At 43.5% G+C, this 20,948-nt stretch overlaps 2 protein-coding genes across 9 annotated transcripts in view; one reads left to right on the forward strand and one right to left on the reverse strand.

Moving 5' to 3' along the window:
* Nucleotides 1–89: 89 nt before the first annotated feature.
* On the forward strand, nt 90–1,582 carry LOC148396248 (snaclec ZK002 subunit alpha-like). Its single transcript, XM_088378536.1, has 6 exons — nt 90–220; nt 326–353; nt 459–544; nt 709–840; nt 1,281–1,392; nt 1,464–1,582. Exons 1-6 carry the CDS (start codon nt 119–121, stop codon nt 1,538–1,540), a joined length of 537 nt encoding a protein of 178 aa, XP_088234662.1. The 5' UTR covers nt 90–118; the 3' UTR covers nt 1,541–1,582.
* A 1,877-nt stretch (nt 1,583–3,459) lies between these two features.
* Nucleotides 3,460–20,948, reverse strand: part of frmd4a (FERM domain containing 4A) — a 91,420-nt gene continuing 73,931 nt past the window's right edge. For 5 of the 8 annotated variants that reach the window (XM_088378510.1, XM_088378507.1, XM_088378508.1 and 2 more), the window contains 16 exons: nt 20,358–20,441; nt 20,208–20,273; nt 20,069–20,126; nt 19,786–19,872; nt 16,464–16,540; nt 14,674–14,815; nt 14,432–14,573; nt 12,222–12,355; nt 12,020–12,142; nt 11,330–11,561; nt 10,462–10,756; nt 10,161–10,319; nt 9,647–9,979; nt 8,940–9,520; nt 8,298–8,394; nt 3,460–7,558 (listed from right to left, as the gene is read on the reverse strand). In XM_088378510.1, the coding sequence (XP_088234636.1) occupies nt 7,456–7,558; nt 8,298–8,394; nt 8,940–9,520; nt 9,647–9,979; nt 10,161–10,319; nt 10,462–10,756; nt 11,330–11,561; nt 12,020–12,142; nt 12,222–12,355; nt 14,432–14,573; nt 14,674–14,815; nt 16,464–16,540; nt 19,786–19,872; nt 20,069–20,126; nt 20,208–20,273; nt 20,358–20,441 (2,713 nt within the window). In that variant the 3' untranslated portion in view covers nt 3,460–7,455. Of the gene's footprint in view, nt 7,559–8,021; nt 8,094–8,297; nt 8,395–8,939; nt 9,521–9,646; nt 9,980–10,160; nt 10,320–10,461; nt 10,757–11,329; nt 11,562–12,019; nt 12,143–12,221; nt 12,356–14,431; nt 14,574–14,673; nt 14,816–16,463; nt 16,541–19,785; nt 19,873–20,068; nt 20,127–20,207; nt 20,274–20,357; nt 20,442–20,948 lie in introns of all 8 variants that reach the window. The other 3 variants (XM_088378511.1, XM_088378506.1, XM_088378505.1) reach the window with 3 other exon arrangements.

Raw genomic sequence — 20,948 nt, forward strand, 5'->3', positions numbered from 1 at the left:
AGGTAACTTCGCACAATTTTCCATCCTGATTTTGAAACTCAATTCCATGTGGGTTTTTTTTTTTTTGCAGTTATTCCTTTCGCCCCCACATAAGATTTAAATGTAACACTGATATTTTATGGTTAGAAACATGCCGTGTTTTTCTTTCATTTCACAGATGGCCTTTTCTCTTCGCTCCTTGAGTCTCCTTTGTGTGATCTGCGGACTGCTGACTGGAGGTGTAAGTCCTAATCTAACACACTGATTGAAATTAAACACGATGATGTATTTCTGTCGTCATTGTTCTGCAGTCTAATTCTAAAAATGTGCTTCTTCTTTTTTACAGTCGTCTTTCATTCTACTCCATAAGCGAAGTAAGTAGTTACAGTATATAACTCAATGAACAATTTCTTAGTTTTGTTACAACTGATTTGACTGACATGTTTTATTTTCTTCCTGAATCGACAATTATGTCGCAGTAAATAATTGTCCGCCAGGCTGGAGTCAGTTCAACTGTAACTGTTACATCTACCAAGATGAAGGAAGGACCTTTGACGATGCACAGGTATGGAAAGAAATCCTTGTACTGTAGTTCTTAACCAGTTTTCCGTTCTTACAATCAGAGAAGTCCTCTTGCCTGTTGATTCAACATTTTGGCTGAGAGTCAAAATCTGCGTAACTGGGGGATCTAAATAAGTGAAATCAAATGTGTTTCTCTTTTTGTATCAGGGAGTCTGCACCATTCTCGGTGGGAATTTGGTTTCCATCCGGAATATCCTGGAAAATGTATTCGTTCAGGAATTGGCCAGAGCGGGTGGTAATACTGACGTAGTCTGGACCGGACTCAATGATAGAGCGACGGTAAAATATTCATCCATACATTTCTGATTGAATCCCATTACTTATGTTTGGCAGTGGCATTTTTGCCACATAGAAATGGAAGGTGTCCTTCAGAATCAATCTTGCCACCATGTTGTAGGAAAGAGTTGTCGAGGTGTGCCTCATCCGCATTGGACATTTGAAACTAGTAGAACACGTCCATCTAGATTGACGTTACACATCACACAAACAGAATGAGCACTTCAGTTCAACTTTGTGAATAAATCCACTTCAAAGTAACTTATACAGACTTATTAACACTTCAGTCACCTGCAAACCCAAACTCCAAGTTGACTCATAATATTGTAGGATTCAAAGAACATAATCTAGATGGCGACCAACCAACAGGACATTCAATTCCAAGCAGTCGTAATCTTGACACTTAACTCATTCATATCATACCTATGTGACTTGTTTTCTAGCCTGATACCTACGAATGGATTGATTGTGTAGTCAATACCTTCACTAACTTTGACACTACAAATGGACAGCCAGACAGCAGCACTGGTGACTGCGTAGTGCTTGATGAGGATGGTAAGTAAACTCAGTGATCAAAGTTTGCCAAGAACATATTATTGCTATACTTAGACATTTATTTCTTTAAGATGGACTTTGGGAAACTGCGGACTGCATGGATGTGGAGCCATACATTTGCATCAGACCAACACATGAAATGTCTTAAATGCAACGTAGCAAATGACAAACTGAACACTATCATCTCGGCCTCTACTCTACTTATTCAAGTTAAATGTTTTCTATAAAAGTTGCCTTTCATACTTAAAATTGTCTGTTCATCCAATCTCTCCCGCTGTGACAGGCAATATGACCAACAGATGGCGCCATTGCAACAGGGGCGTAAAAAGCTCATAGAAGTACAACGTGTATGTACTATAGTATAATCTTTCTTTTACTTTTTATTTTGTGATGTTAGAATTCAATTTTATTTTGTCAAGTGCTTGCACACAACAGAATTATCTGAATGAATCATTGAGTAAATTCAACACAATTTTGTGTGTGCACCCACTAAGAAAAATACGCTCTTAAACACAAGATTTCACTTGAACCGTATGGCAATACCATATATACACAGACTCACACAAAACACAAACTTAAACACGAGTGATTAAAAAAAAAAAAAAAAAATTGAGGAGGCTACTTCCTCACGCCATGTGTGTCTAACTTTCCAGCTGGTGGCGGGAGCAACTGAGAACAGGAAGACAAAAATGGTAACCATTAGAACAGTGGTTCTTCACCTTGTTTTCTGTACCGAACCCCACCAGTTTTGTATGCATATTTACCAAACCCCTCTTTGGTGAAAAATGAAAGAAAAAAAAAAAAAATCAAATTCAAGACAATGTTTTCACTGGTGCACAAAATGAGCTGTGCTTGAACATCCCATTGTTCAAAGAACAAAACCAACACAATGAATGAACTCAAAACAAATTAGTACATACCTGCAAATCAGCATTACTTCTGCTGTTGCCTTTGCGAGGCTAGTTCAGATATGCATCATCCCTAATTTACACGATAAATCAGGTGTATTAGGTCCTCTGCAGAAGAGGCTCTGCCTACCCCCTGAGACTGACTCACTGAAGCCTTAGGGTTCGATCAAACCCAGGTTAAGAACCACTGCAGATAAAAAAAAACAAAAAAAAACTTGCATCAGTACATTCATTAATTATTCACAAGTGGATAATTAAATTAAACTCAAAGAATGCAAATACATCCGTGTCATGAAGTGATTGAGGCTGGGCGACCAAATGCAGCTTGGACCAGGGTTTATTGAAGAACCCAAAATATAGACTAGAGGCTCAACTCGGGACAAGACTAAAACAGAACAGACTGGAGACTGGAGACAAGAAGACATGGGACGAGAACAATCCGACGGGGAGTGACACGCAGACAGGACTTAAATGCAAGACAGATAACGAGAGGCATGTGACAGCAATTACATTGATTGTGAGCAGACACAGGAGGGGAGGGGCGATGCGAACAGAAACAATGGCAGCATTTAATTAAACAAGGAAACGAACGGAGACGGATCGTGACAGTACCAAAAAGGTGTCCAAAAGGGGAGGGAGGCAATGGGGTGGTGGCCGCACGTCACACGCCGCCGAAGGCCGACTGGGTGACGGCCGCTGGATCCGCGCGGCACCGTCGGAACTGGCTCGGGGGCGGCCCAGCTCTGTGGCGACCATGCAGCAGTTGCGGGAACCGGCAACGGTTGGTCCAAGCGCTGGTCGCTGAATTGGTCGGATTGTTCTGTCATGAAGTGAATGGAGCTGGGCGACCAAAATGCAGCTTGGACCAGGGCTTATTGAACGAACTCAAAAGACAGACTATAGATGCTCGACGAGGGACGAGAACAACGGAACAGAAAGACGAAAAAAGACGAGAACAGACAAGCAACTAGAATAACAAGAAGACATGAGACGCAGACAGGACTTAAATGCAAGACAGGTAATGAGAGGCAGGTGATGGCAATTACATAGATTGTGAGCAGACACAGGAGGGGAGGGGCGACGCGAACAGAAACCATGGCAACATTAAAACAAGGAAACGAACGGAGACAGATCGTGACAATATGACAGGAGCCTTGCAAACATTCATCAATAATTTATTTGTGTTCATCTCCTGAACCAGCGACAGCGTCTCTGAAAAATGTTTCCACCACTTTTCCAACGGCACGCTTTTTGAAAAATGTAAAGTTACTATACAAATTTGTATTAGAAAAGAATAAATTAACTGTGGAATTCAGTTATCATCATTGTTAATGTTCTTTTTTTTATATAATCAATTCCACACTTGTATTCCTACAGCACATCGAAAGTATTCATGTTAACATTTACATGCTCTATTTCTTTGCTTGTGTTAAAATCAACTCGTACTGGACTGACTATGGGGCAATGGTATCATGTCAACTTGTGTAGCACCGGGATAGAAAAACAACAACAACAACAGTGAGGGGAACATTGTTGAAAAGCGTGAATATTAAAATTCCTAAGAAAACAATGTCAAGCCTCTTTAAGAGCATTAAAAAAACAAGTGAGTAGAAATTGTCTTGGCATGGCTTGACACAAGATTAACAGGAGAAGGAGGCTGCACTGAACCACACCAGACTCTGACGTTTCCACAAGGGTCATTAAAGGCGACACTATGTTGAGGGTGGGGGTGTCTTTCATCTTCAGTGGCATGCGCAAAGAATGGTGCATTGGAATGTGACGTTTGCACATATTTTGAGTTTGGGACCCTAATAGTAGCATGTAGATGTTGGCGTGAGACTGAAAGTGAGACTTGACGCAACAAAAGTGATGTGGTTGGTCGGTTGTGCAAAATGTAACACGAGGCTGGCGGTCGGTCCTGAGAGCTGTGCTTTTCTAACCCTGTCCCGTTGTATGTGGTGACGTACGGGAAAATTCCTTCACTATGCACATACCGATAATCTGACCAAACCGTTGCGATTATTAACGTCGGTCAAGGCCTTATTAAAAGATGCCTCTAAACAATTATCATGTGGTGTCAGGTCACGGGGTGTAAAAACAATCAGACCAAATGTGAGTATTTTTACTCCCTTTCGATCAAAGTCAACAAAGGTCTGATTATCGGGTGTCTCTAAACGATTATCCTGATTGATAATCCTGTGGTGCAGACTGTGTAAAGCACTGTACACATGCTGATAATCGTGCCAAGTTGAGCGTTTTCATTCCTTCCATTTCAAGCCATAATTGCTTGATTATCAGTAGTCTGGCAATGATCATCCTGACCGATTATCTCGTGTGATGTGGGATAAGCAGGGTATGCACATCCCAACAGTTAGACCTAATTTGAGTATTTTTCCTCCATTGCACACCTTTCTGATCAAAGTCAACAAAGGTCCAGATATTGTCAGTTATTTTTGAAAGATTATCCTGAAGGATAACCTGTGTTGGTGGGTCCAGAGGGGTACATACAAGCTGTCAATCGGACCAAATTTGAGCATTTCAACTGCATTTTAGTAGTTTCCGGAAAAAGTCATCGAATGTGCTTAAAAGTCGATCCTGAGGGTTATCCTGTGATGAGAAGTGTGTTAAGAGTGATTTTTCTTCCCTGATCAGACCAGAAAACAATCAAGGCAAACTATTGTAAATATTAAAAAAGTGCGTTGGTAAATGGGTGTACCGCACACATACTGACAGCCGGACCAAATATGAGCATTTAACCCACTTCCAATCAATGCTAGAAAAGACCTTTTTGACGAGTAATGAATGGAAGTCTGCAGTTACCTATGAGTTACCAGCTAAACTTAGTTTGTTCTTTTGTATTTCCATGCTGCCACCCACAGGTGAGTGTTGGTACTGCAACACATGGTTGCGTGCACGTCATACTATCTTGGTCATTTGGAGAACAGTTCTCACTCACACTGTAAAAGGATATTTATCCTTGTCATGTGTGCGTTAGCTCCCTCACATGTTAAAAATGGGTAATGATGTTAAAAATGTGTATGTGTACCTGGCTTTATGGCTTTTCTTTAGTCCTGATGACATGTCTGTGAGTGGAGGTGACATTGTGCTTTCTGAATTTTGGCTAATCTGTGTGGCTGCTATTTTTCAAGGCCACCAGTGACCACATTATGGTTGGCACCCCAAAAAACTAAGCATTGTAGCACCCATGAATACAAGTGTTCTGACCCTCACTGTTTGTGTGTGTGCACGTGTGTACAGGCACTATATGGACACAAGTCTTGGGACACACCTCGGATGGGTTGAAGGCCATTAGTTTAGTAAGTAGTAGTAAGTAAATTTACTGAGTGGTGGTTCAAATAGATGATTTTGCAGTCATTTTCATTGGATTCCCACAAAGGACCTAGTGACGGACATGTGACTATTCCAACAGAATAAAATGGTTATAGTGAATCTTTTAATTGTTGCTTTTTTTTCCCTCCAGAGAAGAAAAAAATCCACAGACTGTTTTTAAATTCATGAGGATTAAGTTAAATCTTGTCATGAATAATTCATAACACTATGAGATTAATCTTGTATTTATTTCAGAAAAAAATATTAGTTTCATGTAAATTAAATTATATTTTTTCAAGAAAAGTTAATATTTCCAAATTAAAATTATACTTTGTCTAGAGAAAATTATAGCACAACACTGGAATAGTTTTTTGACAATATTCTGAGATTAAATGTTGCAATGCAACATTGCAGTAGTATTTTTAATGGAAAAAATATTAATCTTATTTAAGATGATTTTTTTGAAATATTACAAGATTAGAGTTGTATTGCAAGAGATAAAATTATAATCTCATGAAAATTAAATTATATTTTTCCAAGAAAACACACTAAATATTGAGTAAAAAAAAAAAAAAAGAACAAAGTCAAACTTTTCGCCAGTTAAGTAGTGGTTCAAATAGATGATGTGGAGAAACTACTACATCCTGTATTTGTAATGGCCGTATGTCCCAATACTTTTGTTCACATGCCATGTGCCAATTAGCAAGAGCTGCCTTGCACTGCAAAGATGCCAAACTGAAGAGTGTCCAGGCGGGACTACATCCAAGGGACGAGGGTCTCATTCATGGTAAATTTCTGGAATATTTCCGGTGAATTTCCATGGGAATTAACTTGCAATTGTTGACTTTAATAAAATAGCTATCACATTAATGCAGAAATAGAAACATTTTAGTTTTACCACAAGTATACATCCATTCAAAATACCTTAGGTGACTGTCCTTGCCCACTTGCGTCACAGTTTACAGTACTGTGTTGCTCCACTTTTTTCTACTTCACTTGAGTGGCGGCGAATCGACAATTCATTCATTCGTAACTGCAATTATTTTGGCCTGCAGCACAATGCAAAAGAATAAAGACATTTTCCAATTTCATTGTGTGACAGTTCAAAACGGTTGTTTTAGTTAAAACGATGCAAAATGAAATTTTAGTACCAAATAGTACAGGAGCCAATTTTCAATGTTGTAACTTTCTGGTTTATTCCTGTTAATTCCCATGGAAACTTTGCAACCATGAAAATTCTCTTAATTTTGCAACCATCGGAGCGACGGATAGGAAATGATGAGCGTGAGCTCAGAAGGAAGGCAAAAGCATCAAATTTGCAAATCCTCTGCACATGACACAGTCGGCAGTCTCTCTTCCGAGAACAAATCCAACACTGTTTGTTATTGCTGAAGTCCAGATTGTGTTCCATCCTCGATGACCTGTGACCAGTCCATCCAGCCTGTGGGTTAAAACCTGGTAAGGGAATTTTTGTCATAAATCTTTGCCAGATTGTTTTTTTTTTTTTCCTTCTTCTTAAGAAAAGTCGTCTTCTCCATGTTTGATAATAAATATGCAAGGGAAAAATAAAAGATGAATGGAAATACTGAAACCCAACACACTTGTATGGGTTTTTAGGACTGGTGGCTCAAAACCAGCAGGAATCCTCTGGGTCAGGGGGAACAACTTGAAACACACAAGACTGGGCTCTCTTGGACATCCACTGGGCCCCGTAGCTCACGTCCCGAGTGGAGAGGGGGGTGCGGTGCCATGGAGGGAGGGCCACGTACAGCTGTTGTGAGTAGGGATGCGGTGAAAAGGGGGAGGAGGCCTTTTCGGGAAGGTCTCACACCAGAGTTCCAGGTTTGGCCTTGTCGCGTCTGTACCACTGCACATCCGCCAGCTCGGAACAGGAAGGGCCGCCCAGGAAGCAGCTGTCAGTGAACGACCTGCCGAAAGGAGGAAATGGGCATCAGAAAAACAACAAAACGGGGGTTAGATGTTCTCAGTGGCCACAGCAGCCCCGTTTGCCCAAAACGTATTGCAAGACGGAGGAAATACAGTGAATATTGAAAAGTAACGTGCCAGTGGATTTGGGCCAAAATGAGCCGGCTGCCATGGCCAATGGGGACAAAACCTCACCAAAAAACGTTTTAAGGCCATTTTGATCAAATAAACACTGCTTCATGCTAGGGAACGGGACGTTATGACACCTGGAATGATCTGTGATGTGAAAAGGTCTACGGTCTCCTTTACAGCGGACACCTTTTGTTAGTGAGTCAACATAAAGCGTGAGAAATTTGAAAGCAGATTAGTGAATAAGTACAGGTTGAAGCCAGAAAGAGACAAGCGCTACCACCACTACAAAGAATGCATAGCTTGGGTTGGGAGTTCTTGGACTAGGGACAGTACCTCTAGACACCAGAGCTGGGCTGAAGAGGAGACCGACAGAGGTCCTCAGTGGGAGAGCTGTCAGCTGTGCCTCTAAAGCAGAAGACAGCACACACACACCCACACACACCCACCCACACACACACAAGGGAAGCTGTGTTAGTGTAGAGCAGGGAGAGCCGTGAGGAGGAGCAAAGTTAGGCTGCAGAGTGAATCAAATTGTGAAGCCAAAGAGCAGCAATGCGAGACAAAGGAGTAGCAGCGTGAAACATGCCGAGCGCGTCCCGGAGGTCTCACCCGCTCTGCCAGTTCAGGATGTGCTGCGGACTGCAGGGGGGCGTGGCTGCATGCTCGCTGGAAGGCGTCATACTCCTCTGGCTGTGTGGGGATGCGACTATGAGGGGAAAATAACCCTCGGTTAGGAACATTGATAACACTGGCACATATTTAACACTTAGCTCCACATCCCTCATCATCACGCGTACATCGGCCACCGTTAAGTCACAGACACTAGAATTGAACTTAAGGATGGTGAACAAAAATAACTCGTGCGCGCCTTTTATGTTAAATAAAAGCAAATAAATAAAAATCCTTTCTTATTGGATAACACACAGAAACAACGGGATAACCAGTAAAATATTCGGTTTGAAAAATATTTGATAGCTGTAGCACTCGTTCACTTTATTCAGAGAAGCAGCAATTAATTGACAACAAAACGATTGTCAAATTGATTGGCAATTATTTTCGGAATTGATTGACAACCCCCCCCCCCACACACACACACACACACACAAAAGAAGGTGTAGTCTTTCATTAACCCAAGAAATATGTTTTTGGAAAGTAGAGGGAAGCCGGAGAGCGTACCTGACGAAAAGTCAGGCAACCGGCATACATACTATTATTATAATTATGAAATGAGCACGAGTAAAGGATGAGCACCTGGTGAACCTTTGGCGAGCGTTCCCACCCTGCTGCCCCGCCCGTGTCCTAGCGTGCCTTGCTGTGACCCTGTTTCAGATGAGGTGGACCCCGAATGGGAGTGACTCCTCTCCTTCAGGCTCCCGGACGACCTCTGGTACCAGCAGCGCAGCTCTTCCGAAACGGCCGCCCTCCCGCCTCCTCCGCTGCTCCCCTCTCGCCCCAGCGATGGAGTCCGTACGATTTGCGAGCGGGACGGCGTGAGTCGCCCGCCGCCCTCGCCGCCCTCCTCCCCTCCCCAGGCCTCCTTGTAGAGTCCCCCGGCCGTGTAGGAGCTGGAGGTCTTGAACTGGGCCTTCACGCTGTAGTGGCCCTCCTGGTCGCTCTCCAGGCTGCGCACCACCACCGGGTTGGGGCTGCCCTCCACGTACAGCGGGTACTCTTTGATGCGGTACTGGGAGGACGGCTGGCTCTGGCTATGGAGGTAGACGCCGTGGTGTCCACCGCCGATACCGCCGCCGCCCGAACCGCTAACCGAGCCGTTCTTAGCTGCCAGGTTTGGCATAGAGCCAGAATTGGACGACCCCAGGTGACCAGCAGACCTGAAGGGAATACGTGGATCAATCACAGAGAAGGGGAAAAGCTACAAAAAGAACTTTCCCAACATCTAGAAAGCTGTTTGAGCATGTATATAGTCTGTCCCCTTGGTAGCCTTCCATTCGTCTTACCTGTGCCGCTGCCGCTGCCTGGCTTTGGAGGGAGAGTCCTCCCCGAGGGTTGAGTAGTTGGGGTTGCTACTGGGCGCCAAAGTCCCGCCGGCGGGGTAGAAGTGCTCGGAGCTGCTCTGGCTGGTGCAGGAGGAACAGTCGTCCAGCGGGTCGGAGCCATTGGAACTGCGTGTTGGGCCCAGGAAAAAGTCCGGGCTTCCCAGCGTGCCCAGGGCGTGCGGGTGCGTATCTGGGTCCGATATCAGGAGCTTTCCCTGGGATTCCAGACTGGAGCTGCGGTTCCTAAAGTGCTGAGCGAGACTGTGCAGACGTGTGGGACTGATGTCCACTGACCTGTGGGGCACAAAAACAACACTTTGGGTTAATATTTGGGATTCTTAGACATTACAGAAAAAACAGATGTCAAAGACCCCCCACCATCAAAACACCGATTACCATGTGTTCCACAAGGTTCCATCACGTCAGATCTTTTAATTGGCCCAAAGAGACAGAGGTTAAGTTGTCAAGAACAGACCTGGTGGAATGCACATAGTGTGGCGTCCGGGTCCTCAGGTCCGGTGTGGACGGCATGCTGGACTGAGAGTTCCACTGAGGGAGGCTCCTGATGGGGCTGCTTTGCAGAGAGTTGCTACCTCCTGCTTCTGTGCTGCCAGAGCTCGGGAATCTTCTGTGACTATCGAGAAAAGGTATTATTTGAATAAATTGTATACAAAATACTTTAACAGGCATCGTCATCTGGGGTCCCATGCCGTGACCTTTTTCTTTTGGAAAATATGTGCCTTGGTTTAAGGGTTGCAAAGAGTCCTAGCTCCTACCTCGAGTGAGACGAGCGCTTCTTGACTTTTTCATACGGCTCATCAAGCGATGACTCGCTCCACATTTTGGGCTTGATGGGCGATTTGTCGTAGTCGGCGCGGCCGAAGTGCAGGTGCCGCAACCCGTCTAGGGACTGCGGGGGCGGGGGACGACTGTGAGATGGCGGGCGCGGGGGGAGACCTTTGTGGGGTGACGCCATTGGTGAGAAGTTGGGGGTCCCGGTCAGTTGGGAGTCTTCATCGTCCAGGACCAGAGCATCGGACAGCGAGCTGTCTTCAGAGCCCAGGTTGGCCTCTACAGCAGGACCCAAGAAGAACAGGGGGTGCACAGAGTAAGCCAAAATGTGTCTGTGGTTAGCCTTCAATCATGCAACAGTAAAGATTTTGACACATTTATTGGATTTTTTTATGTCATTTTTAATGACAAATAGGTTATGGCAGATTTTTGTTCAACATTTTGTCATATTTTGTCATTTTATTGCTGAAGTTAAAAAACAAAACATGTTTGTTTTCGGCATGATTTTTCATTTGGTTGGTCATCTGATTTGGTTCATGATTTTTCAAGCAAAAGTTTTGTTCTTTTGGCTTTTCAGTTGAGCCGTTTTTATGGTCATATATTTGCCAGCTTTTTATGAATAACAATCCTATACAATTTAAGAAAACATTTTAAAAAGCATTTGTTATTGTCATTTTTCTCATATAATGTTCCATGGTCAGAACGTGCCGTTAAGCGACGCTTAGTAGTGTCCAGGGTTTTGACTTTGTGATTACGTCAGATTTTTTTCTGGATATTTATTATTTCTTTTGCAGCACTTATAAGCCACAACACAATAAAATACTATCATGGGACCACAAATACTGATGGTACCTTCAATTATAAGCGACGCCCTCTGCGTAGGTTTCTTGCCAGAGCGAATCCGATATTCATTGATGGAATTCTCGATCTCTTGTAGCTTCTTAAGTGCGTTGAGATAAGATGTCTTCCTCTGCTTCTTCAGCTTCTTGCTGCTCACATGTGGGTCACTAGCCAGGCGCCGAGCGGCCTCGGTAATCTGCGACTGAATGGCGAACTCCCGCTCCAGCCGCTCCAGTTCTTCTTCCTGGGACGAGCATATGCAAGGATATGATGACAACACCGGCAAGATTAGCTAGTTACATATTTGTGATCCAAACACAACAAGCTTAGTTTGCAGACGCCGTAATTCTCCCTTACTCTACGTATATAATGGCTGCCAGAGAAAGCAAGGTGCGGATTTTCTCACCGCTGAATTGTCTCTATAGAAACATGAGGCCCTCCAATAATAACAAGGCTGTCTTTCTCCTCATTTCTGCTGGGATTTGTCAAGCCGGGATCACCAAGTCAAACATCTCAATCCTACTTGAAGCTAAATATAGTATCAAAGGTAATGCAACTAGGTGTATTTGGCAGCTAAAATGAAATAAAAAAGTTGAAAAAGCACACCGCTTGCTGTAATTCTTGATCCTTTGGGTATTTTGACAAAACAGTTGAAGTGTGTTATGAATTGCCCCAAATCTTCATAATATGGAAATCAATTACCTCCCCCTTCGGAAGAATCTTCTGCTCATCCAGTTTGAAGGCAGTACCAATCTTTCGCCTCACTGTGGGCGCTTCCTCGCCTGGGTCGAGAGGGTATTCCTTGGGAAGTTTTCCTGTCAGCTCCTGCAGATTGAAAGTAAAATGAGGCTCCAAATGAAGATTCAGAAGAGAAGGGATTTTTTTTTTCAAAGTCTTGGCATACAGCCTCTCTGATACAGATGTTCTTGAGCTCCTCAAGCCTCTGCCTCAGCGTTTCCTCCAGAGCTTCCTGGCGGGCCCTCAGCGCAGCCAACATGTCCTTCTTGGCTGTTTGGGAGCTGTCTGATTCCTGAGAGCCTGCAAAACAATCCGAGCCGTTGAGTGTCAAGAGTGTGTTGGTATCCTGCTGTTTGCGGTTGTGGGGTCTTGGCTGGCCGGGAGAAATAAGGAGAGATTGTCCATGCACCTGCACAAGCCTGCCAGGATGTTTACAGGGAAGTGAGTGGAACATTTCGATAAGGAAGTTGTTTGTTTCAAGGAAAAAGGGGGGCAGTGCAGAGGACAAAGTTGGTGACGCACATTCTCTGGGGGGGCCAGAGATGGTGCCAGTCTTGTCTGTAACACGCCTTTAAATTTAAGACAATCTGCTCACACACACGCGCGAACACGCACACACACATACACACACACACACACACACACACACACACACACACACACACACACACACACATGCACACACACGCACGCACACACGCTGTCGCCCTCTCCTTGGGAAGACAGAAACAACGCAAGAAAGACTCACCCGCTGAGAAAGCTGTGGCAGAAAGAAAAACACATGACTTTAATTCACTCAAGGTTGGATTGTTGGCTATTCTTACAATGGCTTTGAAAGACACAATGTGAAGCAATGGTCTTCAGGATGGTAGACTGGCCCACTATAAAGAGAACAGTGTCTGTTGTTGGCATGGCGACCATGCATCACCTACTTTGGTCTGTAATGTTATTAAAACTAACTGGACCGTAGCGTTGGGCTCATGTTACTGTTGAGAGAGCATTTTGCTCCAAAGCAGAGATTCTGCCGTATTCATTGGAGGGACTACTCAGGTTCTGATCGAGTCACTTTGTAGAGAGAACCATAGATAAATAAACATAAGCACTTGTGCTGTGGAAATTATTATTATACAAGTGTCTTTTACTTATGTTTATAAGTCTATGTTAATGGCACCGAAGGCACTAAAGCATTAAACATCAATTAATGTGTATAATGGTTATAAACTAACAAATTGTTGCAAGTGGTCACCGTGGACCTGAGATTGAGGGCAGCAAAATGGAGACCGTAAAATACTGCAATGTCCAGTAGCCAGGGCTAAAATAATGTGCGTGTTCTTTGACCAATAGCGAGAAGAAGATACGAGAGCCAGTAAAGTATGGAAGAAGGGGCACTGAGATACATATGACACACTATGACAAAATGACCTTCAATCAGCAGTGCGTTGTCAAAAGATTAAGCAATCTGTATATGTATATAGGAAAAAAAAAGTTGAATATCACATTCAAGAGGAAGAGGTGGGAGACAGACAGACGCTATGCTCTGTCTTGTGCTAATTATCGCGTCACACAACACACTTGTTCAGAACATGTCCGCATTGTTTAAAAATGCCATTGAAAACCTGACCTGATGAACTTCACATTCCCATAAACTCTAAATTTAGAGCTCTGGAGCTCAAGTGTGTGACAGACGCAGGGCAGAGGGGGGTAAATAAAGAAAGGCGCATTAACATGCAATCACAGCATTGTTGTGTTGTCCGTTTTTGAGGACATATGTACTGTGCACAACAGCTTCATTAAACCACACATTGCTTTGGAGACACCGAAACTAAACTTGTTGCCAAGATATGCATCCACTGTGCGTTTAGCTCCACGTGGGGTTCTTGTTTACTGTTTATGCCTTCAACTTTTAAGCAAACATAGAACAGGAAACAATCGAGTGGCTGCTGTCACGAACATTTCTCGGTATCTGATAGCAATAATATCAGCTGCTCATCGTAATATCACAATTATCGATCACATTTATATAATCATGCAGCCTTATGTAGTGCAATGGCTGTAATAATAATAATAATAACAATATCAAATAATAAATAATAGTTTAATAAATAAAAACACACAACTCGTGACCTGGCCCACCTGTCCAATTTAAATACGGCCCCTTGAGAACAGAACAGTTTCTGTGTGTGAGAACATGCACAAAGGATGGCGTCTCTATGAAGGCAGCTGTTTCTGTCCATCCAGCTGTCAACCAACGCCCTGTTCCAATGCCACCATCCAAGAATGCGCTTGCCTATCAATCTTTCACTTTTACAGTCCCCCGCCCGGCCCCGAAACACACACACACGCAAGTACATATAGTGTATGCATGTATGTACTAACCTGATGAGAGCAGACTGCCACTGCTCCCACTGATAATCTTGCCTTTGCTGCCCATGTTGGCCAGTTTGGAGATTTTCAGCGTTCCTGTTTCAGTGAGGTCGATGGCAATCTCGCTCAGACTGCGTGCAGCGTGGATCTTAGACTGGACACACACAAACGTGCGAGAAGCGAGGATGTCATCATCAAGAGCTGGCAGGTTCTCAACTGTCATGTCTGATTGTGACTGCGAGAAGATCGCTGACCTTGCTCTGCTTGCGGTCTAGATAGAACTGGTGTTGGCTTATGGCCATGGCCCAGATGGACTTGATGAGGGCCGGACAGGCATACCAGGTGTGCACTGCGATGCCACTGTGGCCAAACGTTCTGCGTGTCACCGACGCCCTACAGTAGAAGCGGACACAAGGCCTCTTTATATGCACTGAATGCAAAAAAATGACTTTGTTGCAGAACACAGATGCAATCGTGACAATCTGCAATGTAGAGACAAAACTGTAAGAAACTATCGGTTGATTTAACAATTCAGTACAGTGATTCTTGAAGTTTGCTGCGGGCTCACAGTGAGAACTGGAAAAAGTAGATACAGAATGTTCCATAAAAATATTTGCAGTATAAGTGAACAGCGGCAGGCAAACGCTGTAAGACTATTTGAGTGCCACTTTACCAGCACTGAAAGGCTTCTTCGGCGCTTGCAAGAAGATGAGGCACGTACTAGCCACACACGACGCTGGTGTGTTTGCTCATCCTTATTTAAACACACACTCACGGCCAGCTCACCGTAATGACAGCTCCTCTCAAAGAAAACACCGCTGCTCACCATTTCACCCTGTCCCTGACTGTTTTTCCTCCCCCACGCAACACCGCACATATGGAGCCATGTTAAATAAATATAGGCACAAAAGCAGCCCGCTCACACAGATGTTAAGTCCTTCGCTGGGTCACCTTGTCAAGACCCTTTGACGCGTGTGTTTGCAGACTGTAAGATATTACTTTTTTTTCTAAATTGAGGTACATAGTAACTATACTGTCAGTTCATTCAATAATGCCATAACTGCTTCTGTTTTGGATCACGGGCTTGAAAAAGTCAAGCGTATCACATTCAATCTCCATGCAAGTTCCATAACACTACACTAAAAGTGACTTAAGTAATTCACTGCCATCGACACTTAGGGTTTGTCAACAGGAAATCAACTGTTCACTACCATCAATGATCAAATCCATTTTTCATTGAGTAAGCATGGAAGAGGGGTCTCGTCCAATCTATCTCAGAATAAAATGTCTTTAAAGCGGTGTAAGGATGAACAGATCTGTCTAGATGGCGGGGTATCTTTTCGGATTCGAGTAGAAGATGAAGATTAGGAGGGGGATTTTGGCTTGTCCCGTCAACAGCTTGGGAAACAAATGCCTCACCCTCAAACAAAGTAATTATATGTATGGTAAAAATTATCGTGTCGTGGTAGGTCACAAACAAGTATTTGCTACGGTTATTTATGTCAGGGAGTAAATGATGACCGCCATGTAAAAAAGCCACTGATGTTAAACTCAAGCAATGCGGTGAGTCAGAATCGCTCATATGTGTTACAAATGTGGAGAAAATCACTGTTATGATCATTTAAAGTACTCTAAAACAAATGGCAATATAGGATATTCTGTTTTGAAAACATCTGGAAGTGAATGAGTTAATTATTAGATGCAGAACATCGTTAACATTCATACATAGGCAACACTTCAAGCTTCCTTTACGCCAAACGATATGAAAGTTGCCGTGTAGACTTACCTACTCGCTATTGCTCCAACCCAAGACAATGCTGAAAACTTTACAGTGTGTGTCTAGTAAGTAATAACGATGGGAAAGAAACATGACTTGCGGCAACTGGGCTGGAATCCAACAACAGTAAGGTTCACTGTTATTCAATAATAATAAACTCATCAATACATTTTGAACAAGCATGGAATGTCGACCTTAACCAGATGTGCATGCAGTATAATCAAATTGCCTTCACATTCCAACGATCAATCTGTTGTAGAAATTTACCTCCTGGGGTCATGAACTTCCACTGAGAACTTCTTCTCTCTGAAGTAGAGATTCTCCAACTGACGCCATTGGAACACCTGAGGTATGAGGAGACAAAACACGGCCCGACAATGAGTCCACGCAACTTTGAAGGGAATCCTTTTCTCTGGAAGCGCCGCATAGAGGCGGAAAAAAAAAAAAAAGCTCACAGCGTTTGATTATCGCACGCTATATCCAAAGCCGAAAAACGTATTCCTCAGCATGTGTGCCGTTACATCCTCCGTGACTTGCTTCACCGATTGTAGGCGTGTGTGGTTGTGTGAGGGAAAGTGTGTAAAGTTTCCTCTACTCCTGATACTTGACTTGGAGGAAGGGGAGGGGGGGGCTTTTAGGGCTCCTGACCCCTCCTCCTTCCCAAAGGGATTGTGCTTCCTGCTCTGCGGTCGGGGAGGAGAGTATGTGTGTGTAAGTAAAAAGAGTCCAGGGGAGGAGTGATGAAGCGTTCTGTGACCCCCCCCCCCCAATTGAAATGCCCTTGCTTTGTTTGATCGGAGCTCAGTGCACACATAAACACACACTGTCTGAGTCTGTTTCTAGTTAAGGGGAGAGAGCAAGAGAGAGAGAGAAAGAGAGAGAGAGAGAGAGAGAGAGAGAGAGAGAGAGAGAGAGAGAGAGAGAGAGAGAGAGAGAGAGAGAGAGAGAGAGAGAGAGCGAGAGAGCTGATGAAAGGGGAGAGTTGCCCCGACACAAGCAAATGCACACGAGACAAAATATTTAGGGAGAAAGTGAAAAGAACAAAAAAAAACCAAACTATAAGACCTGGTGCTGCGAGGAGCCCGCAGGAGAGATATTGTACACAACTATAAGACGGATGTGCTAACCACTTGTCCATCGTGCCGCACGACCTTTCTTGAACGCTTATTTTCTTTGTATAATTTTGATTCTGCATTTTGACCATCTGAAGCATTTTGTGAGTCTTTGAAAAGTGCAATATGAATACAATTTACTGATTTACTTTTAGAAAAAAACAACATCTGTATTCATTTTGGTCATGATTGTGATGTGAAAAACTGCACAATGTTCATAGCGTTTCATCTCAAGTCTTGTGGAAGGAAAGCGTGTGCCTTTATCAGACTTCTTGCTCAATGGCGTGTGAAGCGCTAATGTAGCATGGTGCTAAATATAGCAGGTGGGTGCAGATAGTGAGGGACTGTATGAGTTGGCCAGAATAATGATGATAAGAGACATTTACAATTGTGTTCAGACACGACATGTTTGCACTTTCTAGCTGATTTTAGTTAAGAAAAAAAGAAGTCTGCCAAAGCTAGGGTACTGCAGAGCCTGGGATTCATGCACATGTATGCAATAAATAATAAATCCGACACACAGAAATACACACATCACTGCACAAACATTCACATGCAGATGCCAAACTGGTAGACAATCGGGCGCTCGTTTCCTGAGCACGCCACAAAATAAAGGTCAGATCTGATAGAGAGTAAAGGCCTTTCTTTGGTATGGTGGAGAAGAATAGCTTTTTAAAATAGCATCGGGAGGGGTATTATTCTTTTCTGCATCTGGACCGCAATGCAATGAGCATGTGGGTGGGGTTCTGGCGTATCCAGCCGTCGTCAAGGCAAAGCCCATACACTTTTTCCTGTTGTTTGTATGGGACTGTGCCATTTTGGAGGGATGACATATCTGGAAAAACTAATGGGAACCGGCTGGATGTCTGGATGCGTCTGCATGCTCCAGTGAGTGGGTGGGTATGCTCAGAAATGAAATCATCTGATATGCTCGAAATCAGTCAGTCGACAGACCTGTCTGTCTAATGATGTAGTAGAACCTCCCATGCTGTGAGATTCAGGTGCGTGTGTGGTCTGCGGTAAGCTGAGGTACTTTCACATCCCTAAATAACAAGGCCTTATACAGTTACCATAAAAAGCAATTAAAAAACCACGAGCTGCCTATTACACGGTATAGTCACTTAGTAGCTTACAGATGATCATTTCACACAGTAATTATTTTAACTGTGGGAAAAAAGGAGGAAAGTCACTCCAAAATAGCTCACAATTAAGTGTTGTGTGTTTTTCTAACTGAATCCGCCTTTTGCTGGCAAGCAAGTGATGACAGCGAGAGTCAGTGATTACTGCAGCTACTATGCTTGACTGAGAATTCGTTCTTACTCTCTTTTAGTGAAGCGTATATCTTCCCGCTATAGACGTCACAGCCTGTTTTCACAAATACAAAGACTTTTCTACAAATACAATATTCCTGCTAAAAAGCAAGATCTTTTCTACACATACAATATTCCTACTAAAAAGTAAGTTTAGCTTTCTGGTGAATCATTACTGACAAACAGGAAAGCTTCAGCAGACGGGATGTTTTTGTCAGGATGGCGAGTTCATAGCTCAGTTCCTGTGAGTTTGTGCAAATTTGTTCGTGTGTGTGGGCGGCGGGGGGGTGGGGGGTTGCTTTAGAGTGTGTTGATGGCTGTTCAACAAGTAGGGATGGTGATAAACCCATTAACACCTTGTGAGAAGAGGCAAAACGCCAGCGAGCAAGGCCTGAAACAAGGCCTCAGGGGGACTATAAGAGTGCAAGAAAGGCTTTCACATGTAATACTGCATGACACCACTGATTAGGTGGAGAGAGAGAGAGAGAGGGAGAAAAAGAGAGAACGCCTGATATGCTAAACATATCCAGACAGTAGTATCTGTGAAGCACCGTCACTGTTCCCTAATATAATGAGCTGACTCACGGTCGGGTGGAAAAATGAATCGTGACTATTTAGTCACACAGGAAGACTGCGAGACGACTTTAAAAATAGCTAAATTATTGGAATTATTCAGTTGAAGATGAAAAACAGTTTAGTGCTAATTGATGCCTGGTGCTTTCGGTAAATTTGTATTAACTTCTCGCGGCATCCGTCCACCCATGTTTCTATTTTGCGGTGTAAGTTCAATAGACCTGGGCTTGCAAATATGATTTTAAAATGATTAATTATAATTTTAGGGCACTAATATTTGTGTGTGGTAGACTTGCGATTATTTACCTCAGTCCTACATATGACAAAACAGTAGCATAAAATATGTATAGCAAATTTAAAAGGACAAACAAAATAAACATATTTGTGGAATAGTTGGATTAAGTCTGGGTTGAATGGGGTCAATTAACCAAAATCGCAGCTTTTAATAACACATAAAACAATACAAGAGAATGCAAAGTTATAAATTTGTTTTATAAAGTGTAATGACTCCATATACTGTAGTGCCATATTTGTGGCTCTCTTTGCCCACATGCACTGGGGATAGCAGGGTTGCTCTTGAAGGTCATAACTCACCTTTCTGGGCTTGACTTTGTCCTGATGGTCATACTGAAATATGCCTTTATAGCTCAGTCCCAGCCACCATGGGATCCCCTGCTTATCCTGTGAGAAAATGACAATCAAAACATCACCTGAGTGTGGATGCTTTGACAGCAAGAAAAATTGGACAACCAAAAGCCCAGATCGCCTTAAGCGCCATTATGACTCCAAACTGCCTGCTTAAAAATTCAGAATGAAAAACAACACATGTGAAAAGAGGGTGGTGTGGAAAAAAGAAGGCACGGTTGTAAAACTGTACCTTTACGGCGTAGTAATGTACTCCATATGTGGGTAGGGACTCCACAATGCTCATGTAGCTGTGAGGACGAGGAAAGGACCATACACATGAGATTTGTTGCCAAATGGGCTAATTGCGCTAAAGTGGCGCTAACACTCACTTTACAATAGCTTGTCCTCTGGACTGCCCGTTGAGCTTCTTGTAGTGCTCGATGACCCGCTCCTCACTGTGAAACGAGATGAAAAGCTTTTGAACATGAAGAAAAAAGGAAAATTAAGAGAAAAGGAAGACAAAGAGATTTGATTGTCACCAGTAGGCCAGGGACGGGTGCTCTTTTAGGGCCTGGGTGGGCAGAGCAGGGAGCTTCTTTAGGTCAGACCTGGTGGCCTCATTACTATATGGGGAGATAGACCACAAGGCATGGTCAAGACATCTTTTTTGCTTCATAAAGCTTTGAAGTGGCATCAATGAACTGTAGCGAGAGGACTGTATTACGTTACACTGAAAGGACATTAAATCAAGTAAGAAGACATTAAAGAGCGACAGCGGATGCTCTGTGCTGCAGACACAGAGGAAAGAGTCAAGTAACAGGAAGCCAGAGAGCAATAAAGAAATGTATTAAAGAGATATTGGAAAGCAAGAAAAGATGGAAGAGAGGAAAACACAGAAGAGGCACGGCTCCAAACAGACTTGGCTTTGGATGGAGGTTTCAGACCGCCGTTGGCAGGAGGTCACGAAAACCACGCAGTAATCCGTAAGTTTATCTGCCAAACCCCGAGAGGATTGGGGAAAGCCCTGGGAACACGGCCGTCTAGCGACTGTCTGCCTGCTTCTTTGACGTATCGACGCATTTTTTGTGTGCGTCATATGTCACCTTTTATATTCTCTGGGATCATGCAGG

This window comes from Syngnathus floridae, chromosome 6 (genome assembly GCF_059516105.1).
Source record: "Syngnathus floridae isolate MCC-2025c chromosome 6, RoL_Sflo_1.0, whole genome shotgun sequence".
NCBI lineage: Eukaryota > Metazoa > Chordata > Actinopteri > Syngnathiformes > Syngnathidae > Syngnathus > Syngnathus floridae.